Genomic DNA, 14,069 nt, shown 5'->3' on the forward strand with positions numbered 1-14,069 from the left:
TGTTCATTCATTCCTACTAATATAACTTTTGTACGTGTGTGTGTATTTACAGTACATACATACACACAAATGGTATGGGTGTTAGTTTTTTTAAAGGTTAGGGGAATATAATCTCTTTTCTTAATGTTGATGTTTGTTTATGGTTACAGCGAACGTTCCCCTAACGTTATCTAAAGGTTGTAACGCTAAGGGAACGTTCCCCTATCGTTCTCTAAAGGTTGCAACGTTAAGGGAACGTTCCCCTAACGTTGCAACCTTTAGAGAACTCTAAGAGAATTCTAAACCAGTACATCCGCCAGGAGATGCCAAGAATGACAATGACAAAATAAATGTTTTTATAATTGATAAACAACAGTGTGCACAACTTGAGCCACATGTGGAAAACTCTAACCACAGTCTGCACAGCAGCAGTTCATGTGGACAAACTCCAGTTTGTTTTTCACTGCTTGAACACAGTTTGCAAAACTCTACACACTTACATCATGGCTTTAACCACAACCTTCACAACTCTGTGGCTTTACAGCACTTTGTTCAAATGCTAACACACTGCTGTCTAAACTGTTAACCACACATTGAAAACAATTTGTATTTCAGCCTGGTGCATATCACACACTGATGATTGCAATTTCAGATAAAAGCCTAAGCAGATGTATTGTTTTATTCTTGTTAGTGAACACATACTGTACTGTATATACAGGAAAAGATCCGAAAGGCTTTTTTGGAAGGCCACAAGTTTTCACCAACATCACATTTGACGTCCTCTCTTGCCATGCACCTGGGGAAAAACCTTCAGAAATGCCGTATCCATCCCTGGCAGACCTCTGGACTCATGTCCCCACATCCAGCACTCATAGTTTCCAATAGCAACAATTGGTCATGTGCGTGGTGATCATACACTATCCACATCCAGGCAGAGAAAAAGCTCTTCTATTGGGTTGAGGAAGGGGGGGATATGGAGGCAGATACAACACCATACATCTACAATGTGCTGTAAACCACTGTGACTGCTGCAGAGTGGTGAAAAGCCACAATATTGCAGACTATCACAAAATAACTTAAGGGTTTAAGGTTCCCCTTCTTCTGCTGGCACTAGCTCAGCGCAGAGCTGTTCGAGGAAAGTCTTTCTATGCTGTATGGGCCAATGGGTGATGTGTTGCGAAGCAAACCATCATTGGGCCTTCCTGCCACATGGTGGCTTCAGTTGTGATCACCGTTGTTTAGCATTGAAAAAAATCCCTGTAATACCTCAAAAACAATAATGTCACAATATGATTGGAATGACTAGTGAAAGTTTTACAAATGACAGCAGTTGAGATTGAACGAGTACACGAGTGAGTTCCCTGAGCAGCAGCAGATTGCTACACCCTCAGTGCAAGTTGTGCCACTGCAGGTCCTTTATTCCAGCAGCAGTCAGACCCATTAGTATATTCTGTAACATGAGCCACACTTGACAATAATCTGCACTGTGCATATTTATATATTTATTACTCTGTGTCACCTCCTACTGTGCAATCTCATTTCTATTCATCTGCACCTTACTCATCTGTATATCTGTGTATACAGGTCTGTTTATAGTGCACATATTACTATTATAACTTATTCTATTTTTTCTATATCTTATACTTTTTGTATATTTGTCCCATGTCTATTTATTGTGTATTTGTGATATTCTGATGTGTGTGAATTTATTTTTGAGCTGCTGTAACAAGCGGATTTCCCCAGTGTGAGATTATTAAAGTCTATCTTATCTTAAGCTATATCATATGATATAACATGATACCTCAATGTTCTATATATCATGACACAGTGTTGAATTGATGTATTGTCCAGCTTTATTGCACAAACATGTATATTATATTATTATTATTTTTTTTAATCTGATAATACATAATAAATCACTGTATCTGCTTGCCGGTGATCTTTTGTGCACAACTATCTGTATCGTCCTGTAAAAGTACATTTCACCCCAGGTAAAGCACATAAAGCATTTTATTTATTGATGTGAATAGGTTTACTTCCATATGATTGTCTTTAAGAAAATATTTCTTTAACCAACACATGATGGTCAAACACATGAATAATACATCCCTCATACAAAAGACCATTCAGAGCAGTGCTGGGTGAAGCAAAAAAACTAAAAATTAATACTGCACAGTTCTGAAACATAACTTAAAATATTACAGTCCTTCAATACCACTTGATACAGATACATACATGTCCTTCATAGTAAGTCAATGCAACTTTAACAAAAGAGCAAAATCAGAATCACTTATATTGTAAACCAATGCTGCCGTCACACCACACAATGTCCTTTAAAAAAATCTCAATCAAAAACATTAAGTGCATGCTCATGTTAACATTTAACAATCAAATGAAAAGTACCGTTCAGTGGTTCCAACAGAAACAAAAAGATGTAAGTATACATAATTTAAAGGCACGTGTGGCTTTGGCAAATTAAACACGTGCATTTCCCCTGAAGTTTTATGCAGCCATGGCAACAGGTTGTGGCCATTTTTAGTTTGGTTCCATGTCTTTCTATGTGTCGATGTTTTAATTAAGACACTTTGCTATTCTAAGTTTTCTAAATGTTGTGGCAATCAAGTTTTCGGTTTTTCCATTACTTATCAGCAGAGGTGATCCAATCCATCTTAACAGACATACATACATAATTTAAGGCACAAAAGGCTAATTCCCTTAATTTTTTTAAGCAGCCTGAAGATACAATCCTGAATACAAAAAAAGGCACAAGGGAAACACTGGAGCAAAAGGAGACAAACAGCTTGTCAACACAGTCTAGTTGGTTGGTAGCCCTGCACTGTTACCCTGGGACTCCAATGTTGACAATAATATTGCAATAACATGATCATTTAGCTTTATCTAATGCTGTCTGTGCTGGGTAAACAGGCTGGGGAAGTCACACATGCTACATGCTGGTTTATTTGTCAAGTAAGAGTGTGTATTCTCTTCTAAATGTGTAGCTGGTTGGTAAAATATATTATCTAGCAAGCAATCTAGGGAATGTATCAACCACTATAAGCAAGGGATGAAAAGGTTAGTTAATGGAATAAAGTCAATGTGGATTGAGGTTCTTGGAAATATTGTTGCTCATAAGTGAACTCTGTCTCACAGCAATCAGGTCGACAAACTCCAGCAGAAAGTGTTTATTATTATTATTTTTTTTTTTTACAGCCACAGCATGGCTGTAAAACACATTTTTCTCTGAACTGAGTGTGCTGGAGTATAAACAGGCTTTGGTCTTTCAACGCGGCCAGTCTGCTGCTACATAGGCACATGATGTAAACTCCACTTTGTGAGTTTGTATTTTCACTTGGTCAACCATACTTCAGGTCCATTTTACATCTTGCAGTCCACAGATAAAACCACATGCCGCAGGTAAAAGCACAAAGAGAGCAACCGAGAGAGAGAACGAGGGAGGAAGGTTGGGGAACAGCAAAAGTATTTCTAGGGGTTGGGTTTGCTGCCACTTCTTCTTCACCTGGGTATAGGAGGAAGAGGGGGAGCTCCTCTCTCCTTTTTACCAGGTCCTGGAAAGAAGCAAAGACATAGAGGAATTAATGTTGTCCTTAGCGTCCCAGAGTAGATTCAATAATCTTCCACCAGGTAGCACTGTGTCCCAGTCCACTGGGACTGTGGCTGTATTTACCATAGACAGTACTTTTCAATTTGGTTGTGTGTATTAAGTAATTTAAACCTGCATATTTCAGAATACTGTGTTTGTCTTACTGTGTGTCTTGCAATAGTAGTGTCTCTGTGTGTGCTTATGTGTTGTTGGTGCAATCTAATGTGTGTGTCTATGCACTTTTACCTGTGTCTACTGTGTATGTTGCTTGTTATGTTTTTCTCATGCCATCAACATGCCAGTTGTCATGATCTGGAATAGTGGTTGTGTCATTGTACTTGTCTTTGCCTATGTATTTCTTTTTTTATGTGTGTGTACTGTATTGTTGTAGCGTATCTATTGTTTTAAGCTATCAACCTGCTAGGGACTGCACATGTATTAGCCCGTATGGCTAAATCTGGCACATTTACTGTAGATGTTGGAATTTGTACTTATGTTGATTAATGTGCGTCGTCCCTTTTTTCATAAACAAATCTAGATAATTAAAGATTTTCATATTTAAACAAAGAAATTGTGATTTTATGGCTAATTTTACTTGAGAAAACTCAGTGTCTGTTGTCAAGCTGAAATCCGGGTTCTGTATTTTTGTTCATGGCAAACAAGTTGGAGATATGAGATACACGTTTTGTGTGTGTGTGTGTGTGTGTGTGTGTGTGTGTGTGTGTGTGTGTGTGTGTGTGTGTGTGTGTGTGAGAGAGAGTGTGTGTGTGAGAGAGAGTGTGTGTTTCGGTCTGACCTCTGCCGTCAGTCTTTCCAATCTTGCTGGGGTAGGTCTTCTGGAAGGGCACATAGGGCTCAGGTGGAGGAAGGTCCGACACTGGATGGAAAGTGAACCGACTCTCCCACTCATCTGTTAATTTAAAGAAATTAAGGTCAGAGGGTCCGTCTCCACCAAACTGAAAAGAAACTCCCATAATACAAGCACTCAGCCCATCATGTTTGTCATGTTAAACAGGATTGTTCTGATTTTGACATCATGCAAAAGACAGATTAGCAACATAATGGTTATTCACAGGAGCCAGCAGGTGCAGGGCAATTTGAAGAAAACTTAATACAATAATGAAAATTAAGTAAGATAAACAAAAATTGTTCTTTTTGTGCCTTTATCAGTCCCAAATGTATCAACATGAGAAGTGGTACCTGATTTCAACCAAAATTTCAACTTGTATTACTAAATTTACAGATTTCAGTCAGTAATTTCCAAGTTTGACACTAAAAAAAAAAAAAAAAATTGTACAATAATTTTGTTTTTTGTTTTAAAGCACTACAACGTCACAAAATATTGTGACTTCAGGAAACACGATTAAAACCTGTCAGATTTTTCTGGAGCAAGACTTTTAGGACCCATTGTCACTTCTTGTCCGTACTGCCTTCCAAATCAAACTTACTCCCTTGCTTCAATGGGATAAAAACAACACAACGGGAAGTCACTGGGTTTCTCTGCCATAGCTGAACACATTGGAACTCATGTGGTAAAAACAACACTGAGGGCAACGGATTTCTCCTCTAGAGACTGGGACCGAACAGTCTATGAAAACATTATTCAATCCTCTTACAAGGCATAGAGTGTGTTATCTTCATATAAAGTTACCACCAGAAACATGGATTTATATATTAGACCCCTGTTTGGTTAAATTATATGGTTTTTATTTTCGTAAATGTACTTTATGTGTACTTTTGCTGCATTCTCCTCGTCCTCCATGTCACACAGTCATACAGTATTTACAAGGCATTTTTGTCCCACAAATGACATTGGGTACTCTTCATTCCCCCACAAATGCTATAATATTTTACTCACCCTGTATCTGGTTGTGGTGAGAGTTTTGGAAGCCGTTACCCATGGGTGGTGGAGGAGGAGGAGGGCCCCCTCCAACACCTGGCCTGTCTGGAGGGAGGGGAGGTCTACCCCCGGGTCCTCCACGAGGGGGCTCCGGGCCTGGCCGACCAATAGGAGAAGGAGCTGGTGACGACCTCACACTGCCCCCTCCCACACTTCGACCTGAGGGAGGAGGGGGAGGAAGAGGTCCTTTGGAGATAGAAATAAAAATGGAAATGTTATCATTTAAATTACCTCCTACCTCCTAGATCCTGCTTTCTCATGCAATATTTAGAGCGAATCCGGAAGTGGTTGGTAAACGTAAAAAAAAAAAAAAATCTTTTTCATATGGTTTGCATGCAGCGGTAACCCATAGTTCAATTAATCAATCAAGGCTGTTCACCTGTGCGTGTGGAGGACGGGTTCCTTCCAAGAGATGGCGGTCTCTCGTTTGGTGGAGGTGGGAGAGGTCCTGTCCGACCAGGTGGTGGAGCTGGACCAAGGCTGGCAAGAGAAACAGAACTTTGTGCTATACAATATTTGTGGTAAAAAAACAATATAAAAAAAGAATATCACTAATAAAAGAGCCACTCATAGTACAGTTGCTTTTCAAATGTCATTACAGCTTTGAAGAACAAACTGTTATATTTAAAATCAAATATACCGAAGGAAATTTGAGGTGGAACATACCTCACCTACCTCAACTCCACAATGGGCAGCTCCCCCCAAAAAGTAACTTTATTTTACCTGTGTCCAAACAACTTTGGTTTTTTACAAAGGGAACTGTTCTTCTTTTTTAGAAAAGCTACAAGAACAAGTTTGCACATTGTGTGAACTGCAGCAACACATAAGAGCTACTGAATGATCTATGCAAACTCTGACACAGCCGCCAAAGTAGATCTGGCTATCAAGAACATTCAGCATCTGATGCCTGATGGGAAATGCTGCGTACATGCCTGGCTTTAATGCAACTCATCTCTTAACGGCAGGAGCAAAAAAAACTTTACCCGTACCTGTTGAGTGATAAGTTTCTTTGGGGCAGACGAGGGGTGTCATCCCCTCCAGCTGGGGAGGGCGGGAGAGGAGGGGGGCCTGGTCGGCCTGGCGGGAGAGGAGGAGCCCCCCCACCCACTGAGGGACGAGGGGTAGGGGAGGAAGAGACAGAGGAGGAAGGCTTGGAATTAACAGAGGGAGGAAGAGGGGGCATGTCGCGGGGCATAGATGGCCGACGACCCCCCAGAGGAGCTGGGGGTGGGGGGGGCCGGTCGTCAGGAAGTGGAGGCCTCCCTCCAGGAGTGGGCGGTAAGGAGGGTCGGCTGCTGTTTGGGGGTGGAGGAACAGGTGCAGAGAATCCTGGTCTTGGCCCAGTTGCGGAGCCTCCTGGTGGGGGAGGGAGAGTTCCATGCCTCCCTGGTGAAAAACTAAGAGGGGGAGGTCCGGAAGCCGGGCTGGGCCTGGGTCCTCCAGGAAGTGATGGTGGAGGTGGGCCCCCACGAGGCTGGAAGCCCTGGTTTGGTCGAGGTGTGTTGGGTACAGGAGGAGGGGGGCCTCCTGGAGTGTCTTGTCTGGATGAGAAACTTGGCCGGCCCTTGGGAAGATCAGGGACGTTGCTACGGACAGCAGCAGGGGCCCCTGGAAGTTTAGGGGGGCCAGCGGAGCCTCCACCACCACCGAAGGGGGTGGGCCCAAAAGACCGGCCTCCTGGTGGGAACACGGGTCCTCTGCTGGGTCCTGAGTCTGGATGAGAGAAAAATTATATTTTAAACATGTCATTAACTGTGTGCTTTCTGTGTTTTATCATTATTATTATTATTATTATTATTATTATTATCCACCCATCTATTAGCTAAACCTACTTATCATTGAGGGTCACAAAGGGGGATTGAACCATTAACAACTGACATTACGCGAGAGCCGGGGGACACCCTGGACAGGTCGCCAGTCAATCACAGGGTTGACACACAGAGACAGATAACCATTCACACCTATGGGCCATTTAGAGTCACCAAATAACCTAACCTGCACAACCAATCTTTGGACTGTGGAAGGAAACTGGAGCACCTGGTGGAAACCCACGCAGGCACAAAGAGAAAACAACTTTTTAAGGATTTTTTCTTTACCATTTTTACCACTGTTTGCCGCAGATCTCAGTTTTGGCATCCCTCCTGCAAACAGGCCTCCTAAACCAGCAGGAGCCCCACCACCTCCTCCTCCACCTCCGCCGCCTCCACCGCCTCCACCGCCTCCACCGCCTCCACCGCCTCCACCGCCTCCACCGCCTCCACCGCCTCCACCGCCTCCTCCTTTGGGTTCTAAGGGAATGAACAAAAATGTTGAATGAACTGTTCATTTACAGGATACATTTTCTACATTTAATATACTCTGTCTTGCTGTACATTTGGATAAAGATGTGATTTGGGCATCCAGGACAATGGGGGTGCATTAATCATTGTGTCCCGCTAGTCCTTTAACTATCCCTTCATGAATTGTTTTTCCAGTAAACTATTGTCTGTGTCTGGAGTTGTACTGTGTCATAGTGACTTGTTGTTTTACTTCCCTGCTGTATTTTAAGTAAGTGTGACCTACCTAGCTACAAACTTAACTTTCCCTTTCAGTAAAGATAATGAGTGCTGTTAAAGAGGTCTTGACTTACTGTCCAGTAAAGGTCCACTGCGGTCATTGGTAACAGCTTTTTTTAATCTGGTGCCTTTAGAGATGTCAGACAACAGAGCGTTCCTTCCAACCTGCTCTGAACGTTTCAGATTTGGCTTCTCTGTGTTGGCCTGAAACACAAACACACAGACAGTCACTATGACAGCGTATAGTTGCAAAAAACACCCAGAAATAAGGAAATATATAATTACTTTTTTGATCTTTCTGTGTTCAATCAATTCAAACTCTAATATCGTTAGGGATGATAGAGTGTGTTGGTAAAACTATGAATGAAAGACAAATGAAGGAAGAGAATGGAAAAGTGCTCATAATATGCTCATTTTCAGGTTCATAATTGTATTTAGAGGTTATATCAGAAGAGTTTTACATGAATTCATTATCAAAAAACACCATATTTTTGTTATACTGCACATTGCTGCAACTCCTCTTTTCACCCTGTGTGTTGAGCTCCCCGTTTTAGCTACAGAGTGAGGCATCACACTTCTATTCCAGCTCTGAGTCACACATGCGCAGTAGCTAGGTAAGGACTACTAGCCAGTCAGAAGCATGAGCGTATGAGGGCGTGCCACGCTAGCAGCTAGGCGAGCATTATAACGTGCGTTACAAAGTGGTGCACGTTTGTCACGGAAGTAAAAGGCTGGACTACAATAGACCTGTTTGGAGCAGTTTGTGAACAGTGTTTTCTGTTGGACATGGTAAGTCCATTTGGGGGGGGGGGATTTTGGGCTTTTTCACTTTGTAAACCTATAATATGCACACAAAAAAATATATAACACAATAAAGGAAAGGGAAAAAGCCAAAAAACATAATATAAGCACTTTAAGATCCCACCGTCAAAACAGGTAAATATATGTGATAAGATCATTTATCCACAAGGTGTCTCTGCTGAGCAGGGTCAAGAGGACAGCCTCTGTCTGGGGGCGGAAAGACAGACAGACAGACAGAAAGCTAGGATGACTTACAACAGCAAAGGTGGGAGGAGGTGGAGGCCCTGGGGGTGGTGGGGGAGGAGGGCCTGGCATCTTCCTCTCTCCACGTTACTCTATTTGCACTGGATGCCGCAACCTGGAGGAAAGATCACACACACACACACACACACACACACACACACACACACACACACACACACACACACACACACACACACACACACACACACACACACACACACACACACACACACACACACACACACACACACACATTCAAATGGATCATTAACAAGTGTGTAATTGTTCTTGCACAGCCCTACCTGCCAGCTATGTAGCAACACAATACAATACACTTAAACTAGAGTAATTGAAATTAGAAATTGGTATTGTGAGATGTTTTGGCAGATGCAGTACTGACTGAGGTCCTTGTTGAGACAGTTTCAGGGTGTCCCCATAAACCAAAAATGTACCCTTATCTTCCACCTCCAGTACAGACAGACAGACAAAAATATTCTCGGATGGACCTTTCCCATGCAAAACCTGCAGTGGTTCTCATGCTGTGTGGTGTGCAACTCATATTTAGTTAATTCCACTAAATATGTTACTGACAAAGTTCTTTAAGCTGCATTTCCTTACGAGATGAATCTCATTGTGTGTAAGTGACCATGAATCTTTCTCAGTAAATACAAAGTTGACACATTTTGTTCACAGGAAGCAGTGGTAATACTTGTTCATTTCACTTCCTTAAATACATGTTGGCTGTTTAAAAAAACAAAAACCCCACAAAGCAGCCAGACCAGACTCTGTCTCTCCTTCCACCCTGAAGCCCTGTACTGATCAGCGGTCTCAGTGTTCACAGACACCTTTAACACCTCACTGTAGATAGGCCACGTACCAGCCTGCCTCAAGTCCTCCACCATCATCCCGGTCCCCAAGAAAACAAGGATCACAGGACTGAATGACCCGTGGCCCTTACCTCTGGTTATTAAGTCTTTTGAGCGTCTTGTTTTGTCACACCCCCAAACCCTCACCTACCCACTCCTGGACCCTTGAAATTCACCTACAAATCCAACAGGTCTGTAGACGACACAGTCAATACGGCCTTTTTGTAGACTTCAGCTCTGCCTTCAACACCATCCTCCCAACCCTTCTGCAGGACAAGCTCTCCCAGCTGCACGTGCCTGACTCCACCTGCAGGTGGATCACACACTTCCTGTCTGACAGGAAGCAGCGTGTGAAGCAGGGGAAACACGTCTCTGACTCTATGACCATAAGCACCGGTTCTCTAGACTCTGTTCTCTAGACCGGCTGCCGGTTGGTCACACTTCTTGTGCAGAGAAAATACAAAGCAAACTCCCCAGACCAATGCTCAATCTCTAATCTATTGAGCTTGGCTTGGTCTGGTGATGGCCAGACTACCGGTTCCCCTCGAGGTTGCGCCCTATCCCCTCTGCTCTTCACCCTGTACACCAACAGCTGCACCTCCAGTCATGATAGACCACGATAGACGGTGGACAATAGACCACATGGTGACCTGGTGCAGTCAGAACAACCTGGAGCTAAATGCATGGTTGTGGACCCAGCCCCACACGCCTCCCCATCACCCTGGGTGACTCCAAAGTCAACACTTTTTATAAAAGACAACATTTCTGTAAATGTGCCAGTGTTAACCAGACGGTTGATTTTCAACTGTAGTCCTTTGGCAAGATGTTTTGAGACCAGAACAACAGAAAACAGCAAGACATTAGTACAGGGTAAAATGTAGAGTCAGAAGTCACAGGGGAGCTGAACATCAGCTCGCTCATCATTAAAAAAGCACAGAGGATGAACTTCTCGCGGCAGCTGAAGAAGTGCAACCTGCCAAAGACTAGGTGCCTTTCTATACTGCAATCATTGAGTCCATCCTCACCTGCTCCATCACCATCTGGTACGCTGCTGCCAACGCCAAGGACAAGGACAGACTGCAGAGTATCATCTGCTCTGCTGAGAAGGTGACTGGCTGCAATCCCCCGTTTCTCCAGGACCCTGAGGCAGGCAGGAAGGATTGTAGCCGATTCCCTCTCACCCCAGACACAAACTGTTTGAACCCCTCCCCTCTGGCAGGAGGTTGAGGTCCAACAGGACCAAAACCCTTACTACCAAGGCCCCGGAACTCCACTCTTAAACCTACACCCTGGACTATATACACCTGGCCTCTGTACATACTATATATCCTGAACTTTTGCACATCCCACAATTATCCATACTGGTGTCAGAACATCTCTACCAACAACCATAGCAAATTCCTTGTAAGTGTTACTTACTTAACAATACATATTTTTCTGATTCTGATTCAGTTTTGCTGAATACAGATTATAACGCTGAGCTATGGTGGTTGCTCATCATCCCTCCACTCTGCAACAAATCAGGACTTTCTAGCTCCTGTAACAGCTTAGACACATCTTCAGGGTTCAAAACAACCCTTCAGAAAATGTATAGGGGAGTGTCAGAGATGGTATGCCTCTTTTCCACTGTTGAAATTGTGGCTTGTTTTTGTGCATTGTTTTATATATAAATATAATAAATTAACAGTCGTTGATACAACAGGCAAAGTTTTCTTCCAATTTGTCCATTATTCATGGAGAAATAAAAATTGCAGCTTCTTACAATATTGCACGGTGTACACAACACTGGAGGGACTAACAGTACAGATACAGTATAGTCAGAGCAATAACAAAAAACTTAAATACTTACAGGCAATGAAATACGTATAATATATGTTATTGCATACAATGTGCAGAGCAGGAAAGATGCTGAGTTGACTTTTTTGTGTTAATGCCCTTGGGAATTGGTGCTTTTCTGATAATTGTTAATAAGTATCGTTAATATACTTGTTGCACTCTGCTAAAATATATATGTAAATATACTCTGGACTTATTTAAAGAACTTCTGTGTTGAAGCTCAGAATTCACTTTCAAAATTGAGTGTGGCTTAAAAAAAAAAAAACTGCATATAACAGCCCAACAAATGAACCTATATACAAGGTAAACAGTCTGCTAAACCCCATTACTGACATCAGAAGATACAGCACTTCCCCACCTGCAGGGTTTGGTACACAAACCAATACTCAAGAATTAAGAGTAGATATTCAGGTAGTTTTCAGTCGACCCCCAAAGGGTTTAGATCAAAAAGCATCAAAGAAACACACCCACCTGGTGGATTAGTGACTACTGTAACTGGCACAGACACATACAGTATATTATATCAACAATGCCATGCTTATTGTTAAAGCCAAATTCATTGACACTATTCACTGATAATTGTAAAGATAAACCTAACCTGTTAATCAGAATTGTTTCAAATCACCTGCAGGCCAATAGTTTCATTCCTTTAACATTCACTGTAGGGGCGGGAAAAAAATTGGATGCAAATTATTTTCTATATTTTCCGTGGCAATACTGTACCAATACACAGACACCAAGTATTGATGTTTTACTATATGTGTTGGTCAGTTTGTCTGCTTGACAATCCAATTTTGCATCAATAAAATTGAAGTGAGATGAATAACCAGAGAAATGTATCTTTTTAGATAAAACAGATGTTGACAATGTTTCCTTTTGGGGACATCATTTGAAATTGGAAAAAAATTGAAGTTGGAAAAAGGTAATGAATTGCAATATATCGCAGAATATTGCAATATGTTTAAAATAGCAATAATATTGTATTGTAACATAAGTATCATGATGTTATTGTATCGTCAGACCAGATTCCCACCTCTAATTCACCAACCCCGTTCTCTCTTTGGGGACAAGAACTAACTGCACCAAGATCACAGAGGTTAGTTCATGTAAAATGCCATGTAATGTTTATGAAGCATATTAAAGACTCTCTCACACACCCACACACCCACACACCCACACACCCACACACACACACACACACACACACACACACACACACACTCCTCTAAGGGCCTCTTACTTCCTGTATGCTGCTGACAAACAGGAAGTCGCCACGCTGCTCCAGCACCGCAGTCATCCGGCTGCCAGGATGATAATACCTCTACATCTGAGCTGCGCATCATTTTGACATCATCCTCCTCCCTCTCACTTTCTTTCTCTCAACCGTGCATCCCACCCCCCCCCCCCTTCGCCTTCACCCTTCATGTTGTTATCGCCTTTCTATTCCTTCCTCCTTGTGCTTGCTCTCTTGTGCTTGTTCTCCTTCACCCTTCATTTGTTTATCGCCTTTCTATTCCTTCCTCCTTGTGCTTGCTCTCTTCATCTATTTAAAAATACCGTTTTGTGTACACCGTCTAGGTATTCATCCTTGCATCCCCCATCAGCCACCTTTTCTCAGTCTCTGCCAGTTTCCACCTGTGACCTTTCATTGTCATCTAATCTCAACTGTTTCTGACGTTGAGATTGTCTCTCTTTCTTCATTAGTTTCTACTTTTCACTGCTTACAACCTGCTGTATTCACCTCTAATGCTATACTCCAAAGTGTAGGCTTTTTGTATCAAAACATTAGCATGTTAGCATTCTTATTGTCAGCACGTTGTCATGCTACTGATTTAGTTCAAGGCACTGCTGTGCACACAGAGCCACAAGCATGGCTTTAAGTAGTAGTCTTAAAAAGTGCCAATATAACCCATATATAATATTTTTAGCTGAAATTCTATATATATGGGAACTTATGTAGGTATCAATGTGAACTTATGTGATGCTGCTACCTCTGTGATGCTGTCGAGTTAAACAACCTTATATCCATTACACTAACCATTAATATGGACATATCAGTGAGGATTGAAACAACAAGACTGAAGATTAAAGTCTCATTTACAAAAATCATGAACAAAATAATAAGTAATTTAATAATACATGGGCCCTGTAATTAAAGTTTTTAAATATTATATTTCAATTAAACATAAGCATACTCTATAGGCTATAATATGAGAAGCCGCCTAGGCCAGAATTAAATACTTCACTTGCACATACATATATACTGGTACTAAACACATGCACATACA

General features: G+C 42.0%; 1 protein-coding gene across 5 annotated transcripts in view; it reads right to left on the reverse strand.

The window, feature by feature from the left end:
* Nucleotides 1–1,817: 1,817 nt before the first annotated feature.
* Nucleotides 1,818–14,069, reverse strand: part of wipf1b (WAS/WASL interacting protein family, member 1b) — a 37,975-nt gene continuing 25,723 nt past the window's right edge. For all 5 annotated transcript variants that reach the window (XM_032541271.1, XM_032541274.1, XM_032541272.1 and 2 more), the window contains 8 exons: nucleotides 9,092–9,194; nucleotides 8,110–8,239; nucleotides 7,577–7,768; nucleotides 6,470–7,193; nucleotides 5,860–5,960; nucleotides 5,439–5,666; nucleotides 4,377–4,490; nucleotides 1,818–3,545 (listed from right to left, as the gene is read on the reverse strand). In XM_032541271.1, the coding sequence (XP_032397162.1) occupies nucleotides 3,493–3,545; nucleotides 4,377–4,490; nucleotides 5,439–5,666; nucleotides 5,860–5,960; nucleotides 6,470–7,193; nucleotides 7,577–7,768; nucleotides 8,110–8,239; nucleotides 9,092–9,151 (1,602 nt within the window). In that variant the 5' untranslated portion in view covers nucleotides 9,152–9,194 and the 3' untranslated portion in view covers nucleotides 1,818–3,492. The remainder of the gene's footprint in view (nucleotides 3,546–4,376; nucleotides 4,491–5,438; nucleotides 5,667–5,859; nucleotides 5,961–6,469; nucleotides 7,194–7,576; nucleotides 7,769–8,109; nucleotides 8,240–9,091; nucleotides 9,195–14,069) is intronic.

The sequence above is a fragment of the Etheostoma spectabile genome, chromosome 17 (genome assembly GCF_008692095.1).
Source record: "Etheostoma spectabile isolate EspeVRDwgs_2016 chromosome 17, UIUC_Espe_1.0, whole genome shotgun sequence".
NCBI lineage: Eukaryota > Metazoa > Chordata > Actinopteri > Perciformes > Percidae > Etheostoma > Etheostoma spectabile.